The 13,669-nt window shown below is 47.9% G+C and overlaps 1 protein-coding gene across 3 annotated transcripts in view; it reads left to right on the top strand.

Moving 5' to 3' along the window:
- LOC111154313 (neural precursor cell expressed, developmentally down-regulated 4-like, E3 ubiquitin protein ligase) overlaps positions 1-13,669 on the top strand; it is a 336,163-nt gene that overhangs the window by 277,608 nt on the left and 44,886 nt on the right. The window contains exons 9-12 of one of the 3 annotated variants that reach the window (XM_022513829.1): positions 1,578-1,637; positions 6,688-6,819; positions 7,304-7,423; positions 8,517-8,714. In XM_022513829.1, coding sequence (XP_022369537.1) covers positions 1,578-1,637; positions 6,688-6,819; positions 7,304-7,423; positions 8,517-8,714 — 510 coding nt within the window. The remainder of the gene's footprint in view (positions 1-1,577; positions 1,638-6,687; positions 6,820-7,303; positions 7,424-8,516; positions 8,715-13,669) is intronic. The other 2 variants (XM_022513830.1, XM_022513831.1) reach the window with 2 other exon arrangements.

Here is a 13,669-nt window from a genome sequence, read left to right as displayed (position 1 = left end):
GAAATCATCTGGGCTACGGAGGAAGAGTTTTTCCTGTGCAGATCCATTCTCTGTCGGAATGAGACTTTAGGCTTTCCTAGCAAATTGCCTAAGGAGAGTGGATTTCTAATAACTCAGAGTTATTGCCACAAAGGCTCTGAAATGCTAAAAACTTTTCATTGCTTTGCTTTTCCACCCAAATGAATACCAGATTCTGATGTGCTTACCTAACTTAAACTACTTAACAAAAGCATGCTTTAATAATTCTTTTTTTTTTTAAACTTCATTTAGTCACTAACACTGTGCTCCAGTGAGTTGTATCTGTATCTCAAGACCGTTCTGAATCCCTTTGAACAGGAAGAACTCTTCTGGGTTTGCAGGGAGCGGTTCGTTCCCATCACTAATGGCCTAAACTCTTAACCCACAAAGCACCTGTACCTTCTCTGGAAAGGCAGCTCTACTGACTAAAGAATTGGCTGTAATTTCTTCCCACCCTCCCGCCATGTTCAGAACTACCAGTAAATACGGGAGAGTGAGGAATGTTTGACAATATAGGACAAAAATAAGAGTGAATATTCAAATTGGAAGGCAGACCAGGACTGCCTTGGGAGAGGTTTGGCGCACGCAGTAGGAAGATTTTTGTAAATTTGTTTCTTTTGGAGGAGAAACTATTTTGTGGTTTCAGCATGTTCAGCTCGTTTAACCTTGACCAGTTCTTGTTTTTTATTAGTACAAATCCTTGCTCATTTGGGGGGGACTAATACTTTATCGTGTATGAAGATAAAGGAAAAAAAGATAGTACTTACAAGTTTTTGCAATCATGGTATCTTTACTGTTGCGTACATTTTTATTTCAAAGCACGTTGTTGCCCGTGTTTTTTATGGTGCCGGAATGAATTCACGAGTGTGCTGGTTAGCTGAGTAGTCAGTACAGTACATTCCGTTGTGGCGCACATAGAATGGACTGGATCGTCAGAAGCTTGACAAGAGCATCCTTTCTGGGATGGTTTAGTACAGGCCTCCCCAAAGACCAGAGTAATCAGCTGTGATAGCCTGGGGAGGGGATCCTGCTCAATCTGATGATTCTGTGATTTTCCTGGATGAATTAATGGCACTTTCCCTCCTTTTCAAAAATTAATGTCAATTTTATCTATCAAAGAGCTCACTCTCCTGGAAAACTGTTGATTCCTCCCTCTTTCCCTGTACTCTGTAAAGCTGTCAACTCACTGATCACTGGTGGCCTCTTACTCAAATTATGAGTTTGGCGGATTTTAAGAATCTGCCTAATTATTTAATGATAGGGGCAAAACCGGAGTGTTTGTTTCGAGGAAGACCTCTCACATTCCTGAGGTTGCAGTCCATTTTTCCCCGAATCATGGCTTCAGCCTGAGCCTTCTCTGGGTGGGAGGGTGATCGTGTCCCTGTTTTTCTCCGGGTCATCAGTGAGTGGTTGCCCAGCTTTCTTTGGACAGAGTGGATTTCAGGGATTCTGATTCATGTCACCTGCCTTACTGGCCTCAGCAGTGATTCCTGATTCAGTAAGCAATCGGTGGTCTTCCTAATAAGTGCATTTCACTGATGAGAATTGTCATTCAACAGCCCAGTGCCCCAACTAGGAGAGCGCGGTCGTCAACTGTCACAGGTGGTGAGGAGCCAACGGTAATGATGCCCTTGATCAGACATGATAGCAAAACTGGGGGTTTTAACATTTTGCATAATGGTGACTATATCTTTTTTGGATAAGCTCAGCTTCTTCGTGCTACGGAGCTATACATACTGTAAACCTCTCACATTGTTCAAAGGTAGTGGGTAAAACTATGATTTTTCATCTCATATAGTTTTATTAGGAATACTGTTGTCACACTTCGATAAAGAGCATTTAATTCTGTTTAAAATGTATTTCTGGGACACCTGGGTGGCTCAGTCAGTTAAGCATCCAACTCTTGATCCCTGCTCAGGTCTTGATCTCAGTGTCCTGACTTTAAGCTCCGCGTTGGGCTCTACATCGGGCGTGAAGCCTACTTACAGAAGAATAGAAAAGAAAATACTTCTGCCACACTTGCTTTGACAGCACATCTACTAGAATATATTGCTATCTTTAATGTTTGTCCTCCTGGTCAGTTTTTCTTGTTTGTTAGACTACTTGGGTAAAATAATAGGTTTGGAGGAGAATAGAGAAGCCACAGGAACCATACGCAGTTAAACGCTGTGGATTATGGTCTTGCACACGGCCCGCTTCTCTTGCCCATTTCCCGTACCAGATTTCACATGCTGTGCTAGATTTACTGTGTCGTGAGCATGAACTGGTGACCCTGCTCTGCCCACAAGGGTCTCTACTCACAGGAATGAACAAGTGTTACATAATTTGGGGGCAGAGACAAAGGAATATGTTTAAAAAGTTTGAAAGGTCTAGAGAAAAAAACAGTTTCTCTGAGCCAAGTATACGTTACTCTTACTACTTTAAGTAATTTTTAGCATTCATGTTTTGGGTGGCTTGGCTAGGACTGTGGACCTCAATTGCCTGGTTTTTGCTTGAGCCCTAGAGACAGGCTCAGCTTTGAGTTGAGCTTTGATCCCCTGTAGCTCTTGGAAGAATTTTCCTTACTGTGTCACCATTGTTAGGTTTGGTATAATGCCTGTTACTTGAGAATACTTTAAATACACTTGCGGTTGCTGATTTTTGGCAGGACGTGGACCTAAAGGAATAATTCAGTTACATTGTTAGACTTTAATGCTCAGCATTGCACACAGGAAAATCAGGTTGGCATGCAACAGAAACGAGCCCAGTGTGAGGTATTGAACTATAGTGATTTCTGTGCACGTCATCTGTTGGGGGCCCAGGCTCAGCCTCCAGTAGAACCTGAAGAAATTCTAAATGAACTAGTGTATTTCCTACTGTGCACGAGTAACTTCTACCAGAAGCAGAAATTTCAAGGTGGACAAGATCATGTCACTAAAGAATTCTAATAGAATTCAGGGCTCTTGAGCATTCTTTATCACCCATTTTTGCATTTTATAGGAGCCTTGGAATCTGCTGTTAGCACTGGACTGTTGTGATAGCTGAGGATATTAAGCGACAGGATAAACCGAATTTTGAGAGCCCTGGGCTCCATGGTGAGAGGTACTTGGCGGGACAGAGTGACCCATCTGAATGAGGTCCTGTGGCCCCTGCCACTACCGTGTCTGTGCCCTCCCCCAGCCCTGAATTAAAAAAAATAGATGTTTGGTTTTGTTTATTTTTAAAGACTGGGTAGTAGGCCTTCCCAAATGCTTTCCTGCTCTCATGTTTCCCACGTACCTGGTGACCTTCCGGTTGCTGTACGCCAGCGTACCTGATGGCTGCATTAGAAACTGAGGTTTGATGAAAGTATGTCTTTCAATTCCATCTCCCTCTTGTACACACTCTCCTGCCCCTGCTTGCCAGCCCCACGTGTACTGTCTCCTGCCGGAGCTACCCTGGGACGTACCCTCTCCCTCCATCCCCCTGTGCTCCCGCAAACACGCGTGGCACATGTGCACACATGCAACTGGGATGTCATGTACACGTCACTTAGCACCTCGATAGTTTTCACTTGTGGTCCTTCCTCTGGGACTGAATACCTACTGTTCAGTGATGTGAATGTTCCTCAGTTTATGTAATTTTCCCCCACCAGAGAGCATTCAGCGTACCCCTGTCCTCCTGGGGTGGGGTTGCATTAACCCTCCTGGGGAACATTTCTTCCCATGGAAGTGCTTTGACTGTTGCAGCCTTAATGAACAGCCCCTGATTCCCATCTGCGGACCCACAGCCCTTTGTTTTGAGAACACACACTGGTGTATACGCACATATAGTACACACTGGGGTTGCTTTCCGGCTGGCCATGTAAGCTGGCCTGCTCTAAGATAAAAGGGAGAGGGATGGTAGGGTCCTTCTGGACTTTGCTGTATGTACCTAAAAATACACTGAGTTAACAGTACGGTAGGGTGTGAGCAAATCTGGGGGAGTCTGTGGTAATGCCAAACTGTTGATCGTCTCTAAAAGCAGATTGAATCCGTGATCAACTGTTGATCGTCTTTAAAAGCAGACTGAAACTTTGCAGTTTACACATAATAGATTTCTCCGTCTTAATGAAATAAACGGAGCCACTGGGGTAGGCCGGTCGGCCGTGCAGACACAGTTGTCTGTTCGGATGAAAAGCTGGAAATTGTTTAATCGCTCACTAGCACGCTACTACTTGTCTCTTGACTCATTAACTTCCTTCTTGAAGACCTCTGGAACGCACACGTGAACACACACACTCAGCAGCAGCAGAAATTGGATTTTGGCTCCAGAGCTGGGTCTGTTGTACAATCTGCCTAGAGAAGCTGAGTCCTGGCTCGTCCCCGGTTGCGTGCAGGGAGAGCAGTGTTACGGGTCACAAATGCTGTTGTTGTTCTCGCAAATACGTTGTTCTCCATGGCCGTGTAGAAAGAAACCCATAAAGACGGATTTTAATAACACCATCTCATGTAAATGGAGCTAGATTATAGGTTGCCCATTCAATTCTCAGTACAAGGTAAAATGAGCCTGTTCATCAAAATCACTGTTCTCTCCTGCACTCTTAGTTTCCAGAAACTGATTAGTCCCATTAACTGGATCTGTGAGGGAACCCGGTACAGGAGGTCTTACCGCTTTCGAATTTGATTCTGAGATTAACCATGGCACGTCCAAGTTCATATAGTTTATGGTGTCTCCCCATAAGAACTCTTCCAGGGATTCTGTCACTTCAATACTATCTTGATGGTTTCCAGAACAGAGCTTTCAGAGTGCAGATCTGATTTCCTCTCCCCAAACTTAACTCAGTGGGGAGGAAAATCTGCACATTCCATGCAGGATTCCATTTAGTCCAAGCGCGTTGGGCCGTCATATAAGCAACAGTAGGTCAGGGATGGATGGTGGATACTTTGCCAAAAATAAGAATTGACCACTTAGGTTACAACGTGGGTTCAGACTCAGTTCAGCAGAGTCCGATTTTTGTAGTTCCTGGAGAAAAAGTAGCCTAGAAATAGCTCTTTTGGATGGGTGCCCCAGCAAGGAAAGGGGGAGGTAAGAGCTTGAGGCTGTAGATGAATTCATCTGTCTTCAGTCTTCACAGAAGGCTCAAGTCTGCATGTTGACATCACTTCCTCTCTTGCGGCCCCACACCTAGATCACAACCCATACAGTCTCACGGTCTAGAAAATACCATTTGGGGCCTTCAGGACTTCATCTGGGAAGAGGTCAGGAAAATAGTTACTGTAGTTTGAGCCCAAAGTCCTCTTACAGATAATCTTGCGTTGCATGGGAAACTTGTTTTAGAAATAACCATTGAGGCAGCTGTTTCGTGGCTCAGTTTTTCTCTGGGATGTGCGGTCAGGCTCAGAGAGTAGAATATTGAGGCTCAGGAACTGTACTCCCCAAAGTACATGGCAGTGAAGTTGAGTGCACTTTCCAGTTCACGATTGTGCAGTGGCCCACAGGCCCTCCGACGGGGACCCGCCTCGTCAAGGCACAGCGTTGGTAGTGAACTGGAAAGACAGGATGCGCACACGGAGTTGGGCTCAGAGACTCACCTTCTCACCCTGACACCCACCTGGTAAAACACCCAGAGGTTCCAAAATCCTGATGAGGGAAGACGGTTCCCAAAAGAAGCGGTTTCTTTTGTCACCTCAGGGAGAGATGATTCTTGATGTATGGCCTCCTGCGGCTTCGATGTTCTCCCAGCAGCCTTGGTGGCTGCGGTTGGCTTGTTTCTGAGTCCCCACCCTTGGGGTAGCATCCCTCGCTCATTTCCAGAACTTCTGTCCCGCATCCATGCACCCAGCACTTCCCGGGACAGCACGGACCTCCAGGGTCCATGTCCTTTTCCATGAATCTGAAACATCCTTGCTATTCCCATGTTCCTCCGCCCAGACCGCATTTCTCAGACTGCTTCCTGCAAGCAGAAGTGTCTCCTGATTCTCAGGAATCAGTCTCATTTGGATGATGCTGGTGCAGTCACTCTGTACCGGACGAGTCTCTGAACCCAGAAACTGTGTGTGCTGCTTTCACCCTTTTAAAGACAGACAAGCTCGGTGTGGGAGGACAGGGACAGGTAGAGCCTCGGTTCTCAGGATCCTCTGGAATTCTAGCCTCAGCCGGCCCTGCCGACTTCCTGACGGGGGCAGCTGAGCTGTCCTGGTGGGGCTTCATGACTGCGTGCCCTGGTGTGCGTGGCTAGAGGGGAGACTGTATTTTTGTCCCTGAAAGCTATCATGGCAAGTTCTAAGCTGATGAAGACTTTAGGAATTAGGAGAGCATCTCCGTGGCAACTATGTTGAGGGGAAAAGGGTTCTGAGCATCCTTCTCTTGGTAACCTTTGACAGTTTGAAATAACTTTTAAGCTCTGTGTGGTTTGATAGTAAAATCTAGTAACGGAAGCAGATCGTAAGTTTCTCTTACGATATGAGCAACAGTCCTTTAAGGGTTCAGGCCTTTACAGTGGACTTCAGTAAGACTTTGGGCCTTGTGGCCATGTGGGGGTTCATCTCACAGTAGATGGGAAGCTGTCGGAAATCAGTTGCCTTCTTTCTGGACACTAATGTTTTTGGTACAAGTGAAATTAAATTGCCTAGTCTAGAAAAAGTAATTCTCTGGGTGTACGTTACTTTATTAAACTGATGAGAAAGCAAATGCAGGATATTAAATAATGATGATTTCTTACACAAACAGCCATCAGTGGCCTATGCGCACACCACACCGGGCCTACCTTCAGGCTGGGAAGAAAGAAAAGATGCTAAGGGACGCACATACTATGTCAATCATAACAATCGAACCACAACTTGGACTCGACCTATCGTGCAGGTACGCAGACCGTCTACAACTACAGTCACAGGTCATAGAAGCCGAAATGTCCACAAGCTCACTGTTCCCATGGTGAATGTGTTGTTCTAAAGGACCCACGTTTAGGAAGATGTTCTCACAAAGAAAATGTGTGACTCTAAGCCTGATACTTGCCTGAGGGAGAATTCGGTCCGCAGATCAGTCAGTCCATCCCTAGAGCCGGTTTTAAAGTGGGGCGTGAGAGCCTGTCACAGTGTGTAGCTTCTCTCCCAGCCCCGCTGTATTCCCCAGGCTGGTTCTTACGCTGGGCTGGTGATTCATTTGTTTCCTTTGAGTGTGTTCCTCCATCTGTGCCCCCATCATTAGGTTTAATCATTTCCTCCACGCTGGAAATCGGCCAGACCTCTTATTAGTGCTGGCTGCCTTGTTGTTTGGGTCCACGCTCCCGGTCCCTCGCATGGGGGGAGCCTCCCGTGAACCTAACTTGTTTTTGCCTCCAAAATAGCTCGCTGAAGACGGTGCGTCCGGATCCGCCACAAACAGTAACAACCACCTAATCGAGCCTCAGATCCGCCGGCCCCGTAGCCTCAGCTCGCCGACTGTAACCTTATCCGCCCCGCTGGAGGTGAGAAGGCTGCCTCGTGCTCTCACCGGGTCACTCTGTCCCGGCACTGCTCGTGCTCCTTGCTCATCTCACTGGGTTTGAGTTCTGCAGCCCCAGTGCTCTCTCTGGTCAGTCGTGGTGTCCGTGGTGCGGGACGCCCTCGTGCAGGCTTCCCTCATCCATCCTTCATGCTTCTCTGTGCCGCCCGGCTCACACCCGTGGCCGCCACCTGAGTCCCATTCTCATTCGGCGGCCACCATGGGTCTTCGTGCTGGAAGGGGACGCCTCTCTTCCATACTTGCTCCATTCTCCTTGTGTTTTGCTCTTGACCGCGTGAATAACTCTCCCTCTCTGAGACCGATGCCTCCATCGCGTTTTCAAACACAGCTGTTGCTTTGATCATTTCTCTTTTTTTCCTTTCAACTGTAGGGCCTGTCGCCGTACAGGCATCCGTGTTTCTGATGCACACTCGCATCTCAAAGCCACAGCTGGGCATCTGCTTGTGCTCTCCTGTTTGTGTTGGTGCTGGTGCCTTCCCTTCACATCACAAGTGTCCGAGTTAGAGAAGCCAGAGAGTAAATGTGTGAAGTTCTGACCTTGACTGTGTCTTAGAGCTAGCCGTGGGCCCCATCCCGGGGCTCCTGGTGCTGACGACTGGGAGTGGATGTGATCGCTTCCCAGCTGGGGTATAAGTGCTACGGGTGGCCCCTGTGCTAGTCTGACGGCTGTCTCCGTGGGTGCAGGGTCTTCTCTCTCTGCTCTCGTAACTGCCTCCCCCTTCCTCATTAGACTGTGAGCTCATTACGAGCAGGGGCACACATTCCTCCTCCCTCTGTAAGATTTCCATCGTGTTCACTACAGAACCATGTTTTGGGTGTGTACTGAGGAAGCTGTCCAATGACCTTGGTTGTAAGTACTTAATATTGTCGTGTGCTTAACCAGCCGAGAAACTTGGAAAGTTAGATAGGTTGAAAAGTAAATGGATGACAGAAACAGGTTTCAGGAGCTTCTCTGTCGTGCCTCCAAAGAGGAGCGTTCCTTGTGTACCCGGGTCCGTTTTGAGACCTCCGGAAGAGCCCTGGTAAGCGTTCTAATGCTCCTTATTATTCTTTAGGGCGCCAAGGACTCGCCCATACGCCGGGCTGTGAAAGATACCCTTTCCAACCCACAGTCCCCACAGCCATCACCTTACAACTCCCCCAAACCACAACACAAAGTCACGCAGAGCTTCCTGCCGCCCGGCTGGGAAATGAGGATAGCGCCCAGCGGCCGGCCCTTCTTCATTGACCACAACACAAAGACTACAACGTGGGTAAGGCGCTGCTTTTGTTTAGTTCCGTTTTCGTCGCGAGGTCTGCCATGGAGTCCGATTTCCTTACTCAGGAGCCCTGTTTCTTGGAGGGAAGGTTCCCTGACCCTGAAACATGGCCCCAAGGGGACCTCCTCAGCCTACATCTGGACGTGGTTTGGCAGGGCCGGTGGGGGTGGGGGGCGGTGAGGAGGGGGCCTCTGGGCACAGGTTTGTGGCTGCCTCTGGGATTGGCGCCAGTCCTTCATAGGACTCCTGGAAGGTTCTAGTCCTGACAATTTACCATAGTGGTGAGAAAGGTGTCGTGCTCCTCAGGGCCAGGAATTTGATGTCATGGCTTCATTTCCCATGATCCTCTAATTTTATTAGGCGTTCTAATCTTTTTTTAATCATTTCTCCTCATCAGTTTTTTTCTGCATTTCTGTTGACACGATCACCTTTATTTGATGTGTCCTTTTAGTCTTCACTGTTCACATTACATTCATGTTTTATACTCCTGTGCTCTGTCTCATTCCTTCAATTGGGCGTTAAGAGATGTACTGAGGACTTCAGTTGTAAATTTGATAGATCTTTCTGGTGAACGTTTTGTCAAAACTGATTTCTTCTGATGCTGTTGCTCTCCCATGTGCCCCTGAATCCTGCAGGAGAGACAATCTATTGGATTAACGAACACGATCAGATTAATCAGAGGTGCCCATGTATATCTCTGTATGCCTCGGTCCGTCTTTCATTCCTGAGCTGAATTTGTGGTGTCTTATTTAACGTAGCATGTAGGTCCTTTTTAGAAGTCAGTGGTGTGTTTCTGCTCTGTTGGTCTCTAGACCTATGATTAAACTGCACTTGGTTTTCTTGTTTCTATTTCTGATGCCACAGGAAGTGTTGCTTTTCTTCCTGTCCCTTGTATCCCTGCCTAATTCTCCGGGTACAGAGCTTAAGTCTGTCCTTCTGTCTGTCATCTGTACTGCTTGAGTTTGGGTGATGGTTGCTGGCCCAGCCATGTGGTCTTACGCTTCCAGAGATCACGTGTAAATTCCCACTTCCAGTGAAGGCACCAAGTGTTGTGTACAGTTGACAGAACAGTAGTCTTGTGTTAGGAAAGAGGCCTGGACCACAGGGGCCAGTCACTCCCGCTTGGCCCATGGTGTCCGTTCACTAAGTCCCTAAAGGGTTCACACTCTAACATCCGGTGGCTCGTGACGCAGCGTGTCTCCACAAAGACGTACTGTGCCTTTCATGGCGGGGCATCCGGTGTGCTTGGCTCCTGCCGCTAAAGGCTAATAGCCACCGTTCCTCCCCCGCCCCCCGCCACAGGGACAACCAAAAATGCCACCACATGTTCTAAACAGCTCTTACTGAGACCCACTCAGAGTTCTTCCTCTTCGGAGGTGAGGGGAATTCATCATGGAGATCTGGTGACATTTCATTTAACGAATTCACAACCGTTCCCAAGGCCCATGCTAGCGTGTCACTCTGTCCTACGTGTCTTTTTGCCCAGAGATGATATGACAGGATTGTGGGCAAGTTGAGAATGAAAGATAGGCCTCTCTTTGGAAAAGACAGTCATAGAGGTTTTTAGGCCTTTCTTTCCCTAGTGGATGTGGAACCTGCGGCTGTCACACTGTGCTTTCCAGCCCAGAGCCAGAAACGGGAGCTCCAGACACTGGGTGGGTGTCGTCGGAGGAGATGGATGAGCTAATGTACAGGCCGCTGTGCCCCCCACCCCCACCCCCAAGCTGCAGGGGGAGGCATTCGAATGAGCTTAGCAGTCGGGTTTCCGAACCTTCTCGCCATTGTCCACACCACAAGTGCCGTGGCATTACAGCTGGCACGGGTTTCTGGTAACCTCCACACCAGCTTTGTCTGTAGCCTGCATCACTGCTGAACGAACCCCAGGTTGAATTCCCCGTTGCCCCTTTCCGCCCAGATCCTTGCTGTTGACTCATGTACTCATTTCACATTTCAGTGTGTTAAACCAGTGTTGTGTTGCTGCTGCTGTTGAAAATCCTCAGGGTGACAACTGGGAAGTCCTCCAGTGACTCCCCTTCCCCACTCAGCCTGGAGGTGCTGGGCCAGCGACGTCACCCGTTCTAGAAAAGGCCGGTACAGAGTGCCCTCCGTGGAAGGCACCTTCTCACCTGCCTCTCTGTTTCGATGAAAGACGGAGGGAAGGGTAAAAGACGGTTTTTAGCTTAGAGTCTGTTTGGAGTTTGTTCGTGTGTGTGTGTGTGTGTGTGTGTGTGTGTGTGTGTGTGTGTGTGTTTTAAGAGAACAGCATAGCTATTCTTGGAAGGTGAGCTTTATAATGGAAACAGGAAGAGAAACTTGTAGGACAGGTTGGGAATTATGAGAGCACTGGTCCTGCCTCAGGGACCTGCTTGTAGGTCTTTCTTCCTGTATGTAGCCAGCAGCACGAAAAGGTACAGGCTGACGTGTCCCCTCGTATACGCTGATAGGGGGCAGATTCCTTTTGAAGTCTATTTATAAAACACAGCCTTTCACACAGCGGGTAACACAGGCCGGGTGCCAGCGGTCTCTCCGGGATAGGGTCAGACCACATCCAGGGAGCATCACTCTGTCCCTACCTGGGTCCTCAGGGCCACGAATGCATGCTGGAGGCCACCAAGTGTCTGAAGGCAGATGACACGAGGCCCTCAGGTTGCCCGTCCTGCTAAGGAAGCAGCTGGAAGTGTGCGTATGTAAGAGTGCATTTATGTCTTCTGGGGGTAAAGCGTTGGCTGGTTTTTGTGGCGAGAGAGAAATGTACCTTCAGTAAGTGGCAGGTTTGTTTTGTGCCCAGGTCCAGCCTCATAAACCTCATGGTTTGGCCTAGGCATGGTTGTTGACTTCTCCCAGGAAGGAAAGATCACAGCTGTTGATTTGACCCAGCCAGCCCTGTGGGGCCTTGGCTGCCTTCACCTGCTCCACCAGCTTGGGGGCCAGTGGTTCACGGGACTCACCGTGGGGGTGGGCTCAGGAGCGCCCTCTGGGTGGAGCCTGTAGAGCTTGGTGGAAGGCGGGTGCTGCCATTGTTCTGACTTCCGGTGGTATAATAAAATAATAGAACCCCAAGGGCCTCCAGCCCTCAGTCTACGAGTTCCGGGTTTCCATGCCAGGCCATTTTAGCAGACCTATAATAATGAGTTTTCTGCTTCATGCTCCTCATCCTCACACCCCCACACTTTTCTGTAACTTTACCTGCTGCTTTCTGTTTGAGTGTCCTTGAAATCACCAGCTTTTTACTGACTGTCTCTCACAGTAGCCTGTGTGTGTGAGTGCGGCATGGCCGGGGTTGCATGTGGCTAGCGTGCTCAGCAGCTGGGGGGGGTGGTGCCCAGGGGACCCTGTGGTGGGCATCCCCGGCCGCAGCTCAGAGCTGGCTCTCAGTGGGTGCTCCCAAGTTTTTCATCTGTCCACAGTCAACCTGTCAAAAATGTTTGCCCAATTTCCAGCTTCTTGGACCTTACAAATCCAGAATCTTACTGTGTCTGTTTACTGTACTGCTTGTGTTCCAGTATACAGCAGAATACGGGACCGATTTCATGCCTCTCATTACCCTTACAAGGGGTGTCAGTGAGGGGCACCTGGGTGGCTCAGTGGGTTAAAGCCTCTGCCTTCAGCCCAGGTCATGATCCCAGGGTCCTGGGATCAAGCCCCACATCAGGATCTCTGCCTGCCTCTCTGCCTACTTGTGATGTCTGTCTGTCAAATAAATAAATAAAATCTTAAAAAAAAAAAAAAAAAAGGCCATCAGTGAGGTTCAGGGTCAGTAGCCATTGTAAACTCCTGACACAATTTACTTCTTCAGTTAGTAGTTTGCTCTAGTGAATAGAAAGTCAGGGTTGGCTTTTTTGAGGTTTTTGTTTTTTTTTAATAAACTTTGCCAGTTCCAAAAATCTGTCACTTTGTTATAATCCAGTGATGCTAACAGCTTAGACTGTTGAATTGGGAAATTTTTTTAACAGCTCTCTCAGAGTATAACTTATGTGTCCTACAGTTCACCTGTTTAAAATACGCAAGTGAATGGTTTTTAGACCATTAAATAAATATGTGCGACCCTCACTGTAATCAGTTTGAGGGCATTTTCATACCCATCAGCTGTCACAAAGTGATTTTTATTTTTTTCCGAGGTTTATACCAGTTATTTCATTTTCTTGTTGCCTTGGGAAAGTGGTGAGGCAGAAAACTTTTAGTGATTTGCCAGTAACAAAAGCTTTCGTGTAATTGAAATAAAGGGATTGTTTTTTAGGTTTCCTTTTGTTGTTGTTTTTTAATCTCAGGCTTATTTGACAGTGTGCTCTTCTGAGTTTTATCATTTGTTTCCTAATCTTTTGAGTTTAAAGCATGAATTCTCTGAAATTCATTGCACTTCATTGGGGCTGTGTTCAGAGCCCTCCCAGACGCTGGGTGAGGGCTTTCGGGCAAGTTCTCCCGATCTCAGCAGCTCGGTGTCCTCATCTAAGGAGCAGAGGTCACGTGTGCACAGCCTCCTAATTGCCACCTGCCTGTTCTTTGTCAGTTACAAAGCATGACCCAAGATGTCAGAGCACAGATTTCTCCTTTGTTGTGTTGTTGTTTTTTTTCTCTTTCGTTGGTTCTTTGTAGTATCTTATGAGCCATATCCCCTAAGAGAAATCTTTGGCAAACTTTTAAGTATTGAGACATAAATGAGAATCTCATTTACAGGACCGCAGGAATCTCAGTAAAGTTCTCTAGTTAGGGGTAGGAGGTATTACATAATGAGGCCACCGAACTCTGGCCAGGACACAACTTGACCCTCAGATCAGAGTCACAGATCAGGGAGTAGAAGGGAACAGTAGGAAGCTCAGGACCGATGGGAAGGCTGGCTGCCCTCACCCGCAGCTCAGTAGCAAAGAGAGATGTATACACCACCATCCCCACCCCCTCTGTCCAAGAGAGCCTCATCTGCACCAGCCCCTTCTGTTCTGGTTTCCATAGTA

The sequence above is a fragment of the Enhydra lutris genome, unplaced genomic scaffold (assembly GCF_002288905.1).
Source record: "Enhydra lutris kenyoni isolate GAN:26980312 unplaced genomic scaffold, ASM228890v2 scaffoldscaffold36, whole genome shotgun sequence".
NCBI lineage: Eukaryota > Metazoa > Chordata > Mammalia > Carnivora > Mustelidae > Enhydra > Enhydra lutris.
Note: the sequence above shows the minus strand (reverse complement) of the source record. Positions and strands in the feature narration are given on the sequence as shown.